Genomic DNA, 13,323 nt, shown 5'->3' with positions numbered 1-13,323 from the left:
CGATTTTCAGAGGCTGACTAAACACTACATTTTTTTATAGCATGAAAAATAAGAAATTAGAAAAGTTTACTCGACATGTTTTTTTATGAGATGGAACCATAGAAATTTTCGTTTCGAGGAAAAAATTGCGAATATTTATGCGTACAGGAGGGGTCGGAATAGCCGGTGCGCGGCCGGGAAAAAATAAGCGAGGAGAAAAGGTTTAGCGGGATGGTACGGGGAAGGCATGAGGGGTTAGGCTTTCCTTTCAAAAATGGAAGACGTATATAGGGGTGAAAATGAATACAGTGCCCTGATCTGGTGGTGGTTCGTTCGGTCCTTTGCTCGATGGTTGGGACATATCCAGGGGCTATAGAGCCTAGCAGCCGCGTTGCCCAAGCAGGCAGGGTGAATGGCGGAAAGGGGAAGAGGAGCAGTGCCGAAGGGGAGGCACGAGAAAAGGGTGGGAGAGGCGGGGAGTGACGAATGGCGAAAGAGCGAGAGAGGCGACGCGTAGTGGGGAGAGAGGATAGGCAAAGTGACGGTACGACGATACGCCGCCGCCGAGTAGCCGAGTAGAGAGCTGAGAAGCGCGAGAGCATCGAATCGAACGCGTTTAATGTCGCATTTCCACGCTCTTCTGCTTTTCCCGCACAATAATCATTTCGAGTTAGGACATTACGACGCGTATCCGTGTTCTTACAATAATATACGCGACGGTGTGTTTTACGATCGTAAGTAAGTGATACGAGGAATGGCGGCGTCTGACGAGGAAGTCGAGGAGAGTTACGCTGGTAAGTAACCGCCTTTTCGCTTGTGTTCTCTGTGTGTGCGTGTCGAAAATCCAGGGGAAAGGAGAGACAACGAGGAAAAAATATACAGTGGTGTCCGCGAATGTTGAGATTATTGGAGTTGGTGGTCGTCGTCGACGCGAGGCCAAACGCCAGGACGCGGCCGTTTTTATTCCTTTTTTCTGCGTGCCAAACTCTACTTTCATGGCTGCCGTGTCAAATTTTCAACCTAACGCGTGTTGTGTGTACAAACTATGACCAGTGACAAGCACATTAACCACATTTCTTTCCTCGTATTCCATTGAGAGCTATTGCTTTGTTGTTTTCCCGTCAAATGAGACAGTAACATTTTTCATACTAGTTTCCTTTGTCATTGCATTTTTTCATCCTTGTTACTAATTATGAGAGGATTGTTCAAGTCTTCGAAAAAACTTTGTCTCACGAGAAAGGGGGGGAGAGAGAGAAGCTTGCCGCGTCGTCACAGACAATAGCCGGTACAAGTTTAACCGCGAAATGCATTTTTTTAATTCGTAACCTTGCATTCTCGATCCTCTTAATGTCGACTTTGTTGTTATACTCAAACATCACCGTTACTTTCGATCTCTTATGTTTTTTCTTGAAAAACTTCTATCGGGGATAATGTTTGGGAATCGTCAACGCGTCGAACCTCGGCTCAGCGGAACAGCCCGCGTGCGGCTATTGCGAGAGTGTACGTATGTGTGCCCGCCGTAATGCCCTTTCAAAGAAAATGGCGGCAGCACACTCGCGCACAAAGCATTCAAAGAATTATCTCGATATTTCACTTTTTTTATTCCCTGTGATGTCCTCCAGGTTTTTCGTTTTCTCTAATGAGATTTCCCGGGGTGACTCCAAATTTCGACGTAAAACATTCATGATACAATTTCAACACACTCGCTCCGTTTAGGCCAATTTTTAGTACTGATTCGTGCAAATTGCAATTCGTCGAACTTTTTTTTTGTAATTTTCCTATTTCCGAACTATTGATTAACTGGGATTTCAACTAACCTCATGTGGAAGAAATTTTGGAGTAAAAAATACTTTGTCTTACCATTGCTTGCATTGATTTCAATGTTGTAGGAGTATTCATGATGTTTATTGTAAAATTTTACTAGATTTTAGCATTGTTCAAAATAGTCTACAGTAATAATTAAATTTTAACTTCTAACAGGTTTTATATTGAAACTTTTATGTGCATATTTTTAGTTTCTAAAATAATGTACCAGGCAAATATTTTGTTAGAATTTGTAGTACATTTCAAATTTATAATATTTAAATATATTATTTGAATTATATATTAATGTTTAGATTTGTGGTGAATACTAGGGAAAAACTTTGTTTCATGAATGATCGAGTAATGCTCAATGGTTTTGTTTTTTTTGAGTTTCCGTTGTTCAGGATAAAACCTGGAAATGTTTAAATTCTGAGAGGAGCTGAAAAAAGGCTCTCTTATATCCATTATTATTTCTACACATTTTCCTTGCCCAAGTAGTTTAAGCCTGATGATAATATTAATCAATCCCTTCCATTTGTCATTCAGGAGAAGAAGATGCTGAAGAAGGTGCAACTGCGACAGCTGGTGCTACTGTTCCCGTTGACGGATCTTCGGATGCTGAAGAGTCACAAAAATTGGTTGGTAGTCTTTGACAAACTTTAGTAGCATTTTTTCGTTTGTTAAAAAAATAAATATTTCTCATTTCCTTTTTAATTTGTACAGGAGGAAGATGATGATTACGAACCAGAAGAGCGAAAGAAGAAGAAAGGCAAAAAGAGGAAAGCCAGGAGCGAAGACAAAAAGGGAAAGAAGAAAAAGAAAAAGAAAAAATCTGATTCTGGAGACGTAAGCGTCAAAAAACAAAAATTAACGATAACTGTTTTTGTTTACCCATGAAATTTCAATTGCGCTTGGCTTCCAGGAGAGCGACTTTGGAGCTGGAAATGCTGCAGGTGGTGGCGAACAAGGCGAAGGAGCTGGAGAGGACAGCGATTATGCAGCTAGTAGAAAAAGTAGAAAGTCTTCGTCCAGAAAGTCTCTTAGCCATGGAGCACCACCGGCTCAAACTCAGGAACCAACTACTGGGATGCCTACGATAGAGGAAGTTTGCAGCACATTTGGCCTTACCGATGTTCACATTGATTACACCGACGCTGATTTCCAGAATCTTACCACTTACAAGCTGTTCCAGCAACACGTCAGACCTCTTTTGGCTAAAGAGAATCCAAAGGTCAGTTAAAAAATACCTTTGAAGCTTGAATCAAAAACTTTTCATTAATTTATAATATTTTTAAAAAGTTCGTGATTCGAATGAAAATAAAGTCTCGAAAGAATCGCTGATCTTATGGAACGTCATTGAATAAATTAGAAATGCCCGATAAAAAAATTTCTTGGTTCGGCAATATTATTGAATGTTCTGGCAGTTATCTGGACTAGAAATTTCTTGAATTGATTGAAGGGTGCCCAATCTTCGAGAAAATCGATTTATTTTGGGGAAACAAGAAGAAAATGGAAACACTCTAAAAAGTGTTATACATTTTGGAATAACTGCGATTGTTCACTGTGTCTTACTATTTTCTAATAATTCCTAAAAATTTATCGATTCTAAATCAACATCTCAAATGATGTAAATTGCGATTTGTCGGGTTCTCCCATGACTGGAAACAATTCTTACAGTTTTCGTAATTTTTCAAACAGGTACCAATGTCGAAGCTCATGATGCTGGTTGCTGCGAAATGGCGAGATTTCTCAGAATTGAATCCGCACACGCAGCCAGACGCGGACGTATCGACGGCGAGCGTTGACGAAGACAATCGGAGTTCACGGGCAAATCGCGGGGCAGCGGCAGCCGCTCAAGAAATTGAGGATGAAGATGAGGAGGACGAAGATAGCGATCGCAGGAGAAAATCGAGAGGATCGCGAGCGAAAAAGGGCAAAAAAGCTTCGAAAGTGCCAACTTTGAAGATAAAACTGAGCAAACGCAAACGCGGCAGTTCGGTACGTAAAAATAATGCCCCGATTCATAATTTTATAGATAAAAATTGATTTAGCAAATGATCATCGTTTTTGGACAAAAAAGTTCTCATTCATCCACTTTTGCGTCGGGGATTGTTGTTACGTGTTCAGGATGAAGAGGCTGAAGGAAGTGCCGCTGGTACAGATAGAGATTCCGACATGGAGTTCGAGCAAATGTTGGCCGACGCGGAAGACGCCCCGGGTGGAGAGGACGGTGTTAAAGGAGTAGATGACGAAGGAGCTGAGCCCCCGGCTGAGCCACCGGTTAGAAGGAAGGCTAAAACAAAAATTGGCAACAAGACAAAGAAGAAGAAGAAGACAAAGACGACGTCAAAGTTCCCAGATGGAGAGGAAAGTCTTGAGGTAGAGTTGGGCAACGTGCACGCGCGCGCGTTCCGCCATCTCTTCGTTGTCAATGATGTTGCGAGTTTGCGCATTTTAGTTTATTTCTTCAATCCGTCATTCTTCCAAATATGAATTTGGGGAGCATGAAGAACGCATTCGCCTCATCGTTGCTTGGCTCTGCCTCACAATTTAGTTGTATCGTTATCGATCCACCTCCCACTTTCTCCTCCGTTCATTATCGTCGATCGGAGACAAAGGATTTATTTCCCAAAGCGTTATTCGCTCTGTAGTTTTAATTTGTAATAACTTTTCGATCCTCCATTCGTTTCCACAGACGGATCATCAGGACTACTGCGAGGTCTGTCAGCAAGGCGGTGAGATAATACTCTGTGACACGTGTCCCCGGGCTTACCATCTCGTTTGTCTGGAGCCCGAGCTCGAGGAGACTCCAGAGGGAAAATGGAGCTGTCCTCACTGCGAGAGCGAAGGTATAACAGGTATCTCTCACTCGGAAGCTTTTTCCTTCATCCGGTTGCTTCCCCGAATCTCCGAGCGGAGTTTCACATCGTTCGCGTGCGATGAAAGCTCGCTCACGACTTTTCAAAAATATAAATAATGAACACTGTCGTTTTTTTGTCCTTGTGTACGAAATTTTAGGCGCAGCGGAGGACGACGACGAGCACATGGAATTCTGTCGCGTTTGTAAGGACGGCGGAGAGTTGCTGTGCTGCGACAGTTGCACGAGCGCTTATCACACGCACTGCCTCAATCCACCTTTGACAGAAATACCGGACGGCGATTGGAAGTGTCCGAGATGTTCGTGTCCACCGATATGCGGCAAAGTCGCGAAAATACTTACCTGGCGATGGAAGGAAGTTTCGGATGCGCCTTCAGAAGAGCCTTCTACAAGCAAAGCGGCCCCGAAGCCCCGGAAAATGCGGGAGTTTTTCGTCAAATGGGCGGACATGTCTTATTGGCACTGTGACTGGATAACGGAGCTTCAATTGGACGTTTTTCATCCTCTCATGTTCCGAAATTATTCGCGAAAGTACGATATGGACGAGCCTCCGAAGCTCGAGGAGCCGCTCGACGAGAGCGACTCTCGTGTCAAACGTTTGAAGATTCAGGAAGGTGGGACCAATCGCGAGGAGTACAACCTTGAGGAAAGATTCTACAAATATGGCGTCCGACCCGAATGGCTTGTTGTACATCGTGTCATTAATCATCGATTGTCGCGAGACGGTCGGGCCACTTATCTCGTCAAATGGCGAGATTTGGGCTACGATCTCGCCACCTGGGAAGACGAACACGAGGATATTCCCGGGCTCAAACAAGCCGTTGATTATTATCTTGATCTCCGAGCTGCTTACAGCAACGACGCTGTCACTTCGAGAAAAGGCAAAAAAGGCAAAGGCAAAAGATCCAAAACTAGGGAGATCATCGACGACGAGGAAAGGGCTCCTAAACGATATACCCCACCACCTGACAAACCGACCACTGATTTGAAGAAAAAACTTGAACGACAGCCCGATTATCTCGATATCACTGCCATGCAGCTCCATCCCTATCAGTTGGAGGGATTGAATTGGTTAAGGTATTCATGGGGGCAAGGAATCGACACTATTCTCGCTGATGAAATGGGTCTCGGTAAAACTATTCAGACCATTACGTTTTTGTACTCCTTGTACAAAGAAGGTCACTGCAAAGGCCCCTTCCTCGTTTCTGTACCTCTTTCAACCATTATCAATTGGGAACGTGAATTCGAGACTTGGGCACCTGATTTCTACTGTGTCACATATGTCGGTTAGTGTCTTCCTGCTTTTTGTTTGTTTTTTTTTCGACTTGGTTCCGTGAAAGCAGTTTGTTTACGTTCAGGAAATCTTTCCAACGTTGTTATTCGATATTCCGAGAACTCCTGTTTCTGCATTACTACTGGTTTGAAATAACGTCATGCTTTTTCCAAAATGTTTCCGTTATTGAATGCTTGAAAATGACTGAAAATAATCGAATGAAATTTGTATTTTGATTCCTCCAAAGTTTTGATATTTTACGGTTTACAAAAAACCAGGCAGCATTCGGATTTCACGAGGATAACTGTTGCATTATGTTTCGAATATTTCGTTGGAAAAATATTCAAATAACTTTCTAGGAACTATGATTCTTCTACATCACTGTTATTCACTTATTTTTTAGGTGACAAGGACAGTCGAATTGTAATTCGAGAGAATGAATTGTCATTCGAAGAGGGAGCAGTGCGAGGAGGTCGAGCCTCCAAGATTCGGTCTTCTCAGATAAAATTCAACGTTTTATTGACGAGTTACGAGCTTGTTTCCATTGATTCAGCTTGTTTAGGCTCGATCGACTGGGCCGTGCTCGTCGTCGATGAGGCTCATCGACTTAAATCCAATCAGTCAAAGTTCTTCAGGCTCTTGGCTTCTTACAACATTGCATACAAGCTTTTGCTCACCGGTACACCGCTACAAAACAATCTCGAAGAACTTTTCCATCTCTTGAATTTCTTGTGCCGCGACAAATTCAACGATCTATCGACTTTCCAAAATGAATTTGCGGATATTTCAAAAGAGGAACAGGTGAAAAAACTTCACGAAATGTTGGGACCTCATATGCTGCGAAGATTGAAGGCTGATGTGCTCAAGGTATTTTGTTTTCTCGTTAATCAATCCCTTTCGCCGTCACCATGAAAAATTGTTGAAACTGAACCGTTCAATATCGAACGAAATTTATTTCTTTATTACCTGTGAAAAAATCACAACCTGTCGTTTTTGATTTTTTTGAACAGAACATGCCGAGCAAATCAGAGTTTATTGTTCGAGTCGAGCTCTCACCGATGCAAAAGAAATATTACAAATACATTTTGACGCGAAACTTCGAAGCTCTGAATCCGAAAGGCGGAGGACAACAAGTTTCGCTGTTGAATATAATGATGGACCTGAAAAAGTGCTGTAATCATCCGTATCTATTCCCTGCGGCTTCGCAAGAGGCACCGACCGGACCAAACGGCAATTACGAGACAGGCGCTCTCATCAAAGCTGCCGGAAAGCTAGTACTTCTCAGCAGAATGCTGAAAAAACTTCGAGATGAGGGGCACAGAGTTCTTATATTTTCGCAAATGACGAAAATGCTGGATATTCTTGAGGATTATCTCGAAGGCGAGGGATACAAGTACGAGAGGATAGACGGTAACATCACAGGAACACAGCGTCAAGAAGCTATCGACAGATTCAATGCTCCTGGTACGTAAATAGATGGAAAGTGAAATAAATGCATCAGAAATTTCGATGAAAACTGGTTTCTCATCCATAATGATTTTTCCAGGTGCTCAACAATTTGTTTTCCTTCTCTCGACTCGAGCCGGCGGTCTTGGTATCAATCTCGCAACCGCCGATACTGTTATTATTTACGATTCTGATTGGAATCCGCATAACGACATACAAGCTTTCAGTAGAGCTCACAGAATCGGGCAAGCCAACAAAGTCATGATTTATCGTTTTGTAACTCGTAATTCAGTTGAGGAGAGGGTTACGCAGGTTGCTAAGCGTAAAATGATGTTGACGCATTTGGTCGTTCGACCGGGTATGGGCGGAAAAGGTGCCAATTTCAGCAAACAGGAACTCGACGACATTTTACGTTTCGGTACTTACTCCGTTTTTACTTCTTGTTCGATGGAATAATTGTAATTTCGTCCAAATTTTAGCTCTCATCGTTAAGAGGCTTTCACTATTTTTTAAAGCGCAAATTTTCTCTTGTGACTCGCAGGTACCGAGGAACTGTTTAAGGAAGAAGAAGGCAAAGAAGACGAGGCTATACACTACGACGATAAAGCTGTCGCCGAATTGCTTGATCGTAGCAAAGAAGGTATCGAACAAAAGGAGAATTGGGCAAACGAGTACCTGAGCTCGTTCAAGGTTGCGTCTTACGTAACTAAAGAAGGCGAAGTCGAAGAGGAAGCCGATACTGAAATTATCAAACAGGAAGCTGAAAACACAGATCCAGCTTACTGGATTAAATTGTTGAGGCATCATTACGAACAGCAACAAGAGGACATTGCACGAACTTTGGGAAAAGGTTCGTAATCGTTATTGTTTAAAGATTCAAACAAGAGAAAATGAAAACTGTAAAATTAGTGTTACGGCAAATGGAACACGAAAAATTCTTATTTCAATTCCCTCATTCTAATTCCTTCATATTTTGATTAGAATTTACTTGAAAGTTTATTCAATTTTCTGGCATAATATAGAAAAATTAATTTTATTTTCATATTTCATATTTTATTCAATAATAATCGCAATCATTTAATGTTCTCCGTTGTTCCAACAATTTCAACAATTTTTCTTCAGTTTTTATTGAGTCTGTATACAGCAAATAGTGATAATGATTCAACGAACTGACGAAATGACATTATTTTGTACAGGTAAACGTGTGAGGAAACAAGTAAATTACAACGACGGCGGAGTAACCGGAGATCAGGGAGCCCGGGACGATCAGCCATGGCAAGAAAATTTGTCGGACTACAACAGTGACTTCAGCGCACCGAGTGACGATGACAAAGAGGACGACGATTTCGATGAAAAGGGTGACGGAGATTTACTCTCTCGTCGAAGCAGACGACGGCTCGAGCGAAGAGACGAAAAGGACAGACCGTTGCCACCACTTCTTGCCAGGGTCAACGGGAATATAGAGGTTCGTTATCGCGTACAAACGAGTTTATTTCGAATCGCAACCTTTTACAATTCGATATTTGTGTTGGTAGGTTCTCGGATTTAACGCACGACAACGGAAGGCTTTCCTCAATGCGATCATGCGTTACGGAATGCCGCCTCAGGACGCCTTCAATTCTCAATGGTTAGTTGAAAAAGCACGATTGTAATTCTCCCTTTTACCCCTCGTTGCCCATTTTTTTCCACCACTTTATTCCGAGGGCTAGATTTTTAGTCAGGACTGCTTTAATCTGTAGGTTGGTGCGAGACCTAAGGGGCAAATCGGAAAAGAATTTCAAGGCCTACGTTTCACTGTTCATGAGACACTTGTGTGAGCCCGGAGCCGACAATGCTGAGACTTTTGCTGATGGCGTGCCACGCGAGGGTCTCAGTCGTCAGCATGTTTTGACCAGGATTGGCGTCATGTCGTTGATTCGGAAAAAGGTAATAATTGCTTCTGTTCCCATCGTTTTTACTTCGTTGAGACTGACGGTTCTATGATGTTTTAGTTAAATTATCAAAAAAATGTTGAATGAATTTTCCCGTGTGTTATTTTATCATCGTATAAAGTCACTGACACAATGTTCGTTCATCGATTTTGTGTATATTTTTTCCTGGCACTGAGTATTATAAATTGATTTTGATCGAATTTCAATGTTCGATTTTCTTGAATTTCGCAAATATCTTGATTTCCCGAACTCGTCAAAAGGTACAAGAATTCGAGCACATAAACGGTTATTACTCAATGCCTGAGATGATAAGGAAACCAGTAGAGCCAGTTAAGAATGAAGGAGCGACCACGGCAACCGCTGCTACTGCGACAAGTGCCACAACGGAAGGTGCTGCCGCTGCCGGTACGCCAAGTAGCACGGGTGCAACACCCGCAACCTCCAATGCTCCGAGCCCCGCGGCAACACCTACGCCAAACAACGTTGCCGCCGGTTCTACCTCGACAACTACTCCCGGCGAAACAACAAAAACAACCTCTGAGACAGCTGACGCTGCGAAAGACGTTAAGGAAGAAACAACCGACAAAGTGGTACGATACAAAAATGAAAACATAGACAAGATTCCTACAGAATTAAACTTTAAGAGCGTTTCAAATATCTTGTGATCGGAGAATCCTCACTCCACAACCTCAGAACTAAATACAGTTCCATTTTTTTTCGTAGAAAGATTGACTTTTTATATTTTTTCGAAACCGTTGTGGAAAGATTTTGTGATTAAATGTTCATGAATACTGAATTTTTTTGACATCAAGAGACTCGGTAGAGTCTCGGGACAAGTACATTGACAGCCCTGTCGTCTGCTGGCCCGAGACTCTCGCCGAGACTATACTTTCTCTGAATAAAACGATTCGCCGTGGTTGCTCTTTTCGTAATGAAGAATGAACATGAATCAATTTTATGCTAGAGGAAGGATGAGTCATTTCCGATTTCGTTGCAGGGTTTTCATTAAAAACAAAAAAAACTACCAGCGAGTTAGGGATTGACGTTTCAAACGTTTAAATGATACATTTCTGATAAAATGGTGTAAAAATTTGACAATTTTGAACACGACCGTGATTTTTTTTTTAGGTCGGTGAGGGTAAGGATGTGAAAGAAGAGCCCAAAGAGGACGGCAGTGTCAAAGAGGATTCAGAGGCGAGCGATAGAAATAAGGAAACGGTGAAAGAGGAGGTCAGGGCCACAAGCGAAGAGAAAGAGGCGACCGAGGGTGAGGGTGGCTCTGAGGAGAATAAGAAAGCAACGGTAGAAGTGAAAACAGAAAAGACGTCGAATACGAGCGTGACGACAACGACAACGACCACGACGACGGCGTCAAAGAGCGGTACCGAGGATGTGACACCGGATGCTAGCAACCTTGGGCCAGAGAGTAGAGCGAAAGCTGCTGACCTTGACGAGGAAGTTGTTATTGTTAAGGACGACGAAGAAGAGGAAAGCGGTAAAAAAGAGGTGAGAAAATAGAACACAAGGAGCTTATGCTGCTCGCAATCACGTATTTTTCATTGATTTTTCCATTGATTTACTCAAACTCATTTCAATAACAGGAAAAAGAAGTAAAGGACGCGACCAAGGAGAGCAGCGCCGAAGCAACGGACGTGACGAAACCAAAACGCAAGTTCATGTTCAACATCGCCGACGGCGGTTTTACCGAATTACACACACTTTGGTTGAACGAAGAAAAAGCGGCGGTTCCCGGACGCGAATACGAGATTTGGCACAGGAGACACGATTACTGGCTGCTCGCCGGCATAGTGACTCACGGCTACGGCCGTTGGCAAGACATTCAAAACGACATTAGGTTCGCTATAATCAACGAACCTTTCAAAATGGACGTCGGAAAGGGCAACTTTTTGGAAATAAAAAATAAATTTTTGGCGAGACGTTTCAAACTTCTCGAACAAGCCTTGGTCATCGAGGAACAACTTAGAAGAGCAGCGTACCTTAATCTTACTCAAGATCCCAATCATCCCGCCATGAGCCTCAACGCCAGATTCGCCGAGGTCGAATGTCTCGCTGAATCTCATCAACATCTCAGCAAGGAAAGTCTTGCCGGTAACAAACCCGCCAACGCGGTACTTCACAAGGTAATACTTGGAATTTCAGTCAAATTGTATCAAAACTGTTGATCATCGAATTGTCACATCACTTTCATCGAACGAATTAAAATTCATTATTTATGAAAATAAGTTTTAATCTACGTAAACAGATATTGAACATTTTCCTTTTAGCATTGAAGTTTCTCAATGAGCGCTGCTCAAATTTTAACAGATAAAGAAAAAAATTCACTTCAATTGACTGTAAAAATAGTGGAAAAAAACGCGTTGAATCCTAAATTGAAAATTGAAGCACGTATCTGTTCGTTTCCCTGCAATTGTGAAACAAAAGTTGTAAGAAAATTAGTACGAATTGAATAATTTCGGAAAAGCAAGGAATTGATGTGGTCTTGGTTCACAGGTACTCAATCAATTAGAGGAACTCTTGTCGGACATGAAATCGGACGTGAGCAGGTTACCGGCGACGTTGGCGAGGATTCCACCAGTTGCACAGCGTCTTCAAATGTCGGAGCGATCGATACTAAGCAGATTGGCGGCGACTGCTCCGGGTGGTGCGGCCGGATCGCAATCCGGTCAAGCGGCTCTGTTGGCCCAACAATTTCCCGCTGGTTTTTCGGGCGGACAGTTGCAAGCGACCTTTGCCGGTGCGGCTAATTTTGGAAACTTCAGGCCCCAATACTCTGTCCCGGGTCAACCGCCCCAAGGTTTCACAGGTGAGCGTTATCATTCGATTTTATACACCACAAAGAGAAGAAAAATAAACGTACTTGATTAAAGTCTTTTTAAATTTTGAAATTTTTGGTTTTGTCTTTGCAGCTTAAATACGAGACAGAAATATCGGTTTACGACGAAATAAGCTCAATGAAGCGAAAAAGGACGCGCCGTTGGTGAGGCTGTAATCTTATTTTTTGGTATTGGTCTCTCGAGACGCACCAAGAGGAACGCGATACAACAATACACCCCCCTACCCCCCACCCCCGACCCCACACACTCACGATTTCTAGATGAATTTTCACTAGATAAGGTTGAAGTAAGGAATTATCGTTAAAACGTTTAATATTAATAATAATAATAATAATAATAATAATAATAATAATAATAATAATAATAAATAATGATATACCTGCCGGAAAAAGAAAGAAATGAGGAACGCGTGACGCTCCACACCCGCACACAACCCTTTTTCCTGTACGTATCCACAGTTTATTTTGTCTGTACATTATATGTCAGATACCGAGCGTCGAATGGGTGATATCGAGCGAACGAGAAAGGAAAGAAAGAAGAAGAATGGGCTGAGATTTTGTACGAATATTGTACGGGCGTGCGTTGCTAAATGTTTTTCTGACAAATGTCAGAACTGACTTGTACGAATGTAAGCGTTTGCATTTAGTCGTCGAGACGGATCAATTTTTACACGAATTCTTCTACGTCTTGCTAAATTTTTTTTATTTCTGGTTTTTTTCTTCAACTTAAACTCTGTTTTTAAATACTTTTATTTTGCGTTCTGCATAATTTATTTGCGATCGGTTTCTTTTCTATCATTGTAGTATACTTCGTAATTGTAACAATAAACTCGGAAAGACGCCCTCAAATTTGAAAACCATCAAAATTAGAACCATAGCCCGTTTTCACAAAGGGGTTTGTATTTTCTCATCAAAACATTTATGCTTCATTGGTTTTTTCTATTCAAAGAATTTTGTGATTATTCCAACTTTGTACATCTATTTATCATTACCTCAAATTCCAAAACAAAATTATTAAAACAAAAATTGAGAATTCAAATTATTTTGCAAAGACAAAGTGACATTTAAAATTTTGAATAAAATTGGAAAGAATACCTGAACGAAATATACAAAGAAAAATGAATGTTGGAAAAATACCTGAGGAAAACATTAGTAATGT

The 13,323-nt window shown here is 41.9% G+C and overlaps 1 protein-coding gene across 4 annotated transcripts; it reads left to right on the top strand.

Annotated features, from left to right (window-relative positions):
• Window positions 1-523: 523 nt before the first annotated feature.
• Mi-2 (chromodomain-helicase-DNA-binding protein Mi-2 homolog) lies at window positions 524-13,013 on the top strand. Of its 4 annotated transcripts, none has more exons than XM_043414768.1 (20): window positions 524-773; window positions 2,329-2,420; window positions 2,506-2,628; window positions 2,705-3,013; window positions 3,481-3,780; window positions 3,910-4,149; window positions 4,478-4,631; window positions 4,801-5,946; window positions 6,337-6,800; window positions 6,944-7,397; window positions 7,480-7,797; window positions 7,921-8,229; window positions 8,576-8,844; window positions 8,915-9,006; window positions 9,116-9,305; window positions 9,571-9,900; window positions 10,439-10,816; window positions 10,912-11,451; window positions 11,822-12,134; window positions 12,238-13,013. In XM_043414768.1, the coding sequence occupies exons 1-20, from the start codon at window positions 734-736 to the stop codon at window positions 12,240-12,242; spliced, it is 6,066 nt and encodes a 2,021-aa protein (XP_043270703.1). In that variant the 5' UTR covers window positions 524-733; the 3' UTR covers window positions 12,243-13,013. The 4 variants fall into 4 exon arrangements, with proteins under 4 accessions (XP_043270703.1, XP_043270702.1, XP_043270701.1 ...); XM_043414767.1 differs by having other exon boundaries at window positions 4,478-4,640; window positions 9,119-9,305; XM_043414766.1 differs by having other exon boundaries at window positions 4,478-4,640.
• Window positions 13,014-13,323: the final 310 nt, after the last annotated feature.

This window comes from Venturia canescens, chromosome 3 (genome assembly GCF_019457755.1).
Source record: "Venturia canescens isolate UGA chromosome 3, ASM1945775v1, whole genome shotgun sequence".
Lineage (NCBI taxonomy): Eukaryota > Metazoa > Arthropoda > Insecta > Hymenoptera > Ichneumonidae > Venturia > Venturia canescens.
This window is presented reverse-complemented; position numbering and strand designations above follow the sequence as displayed.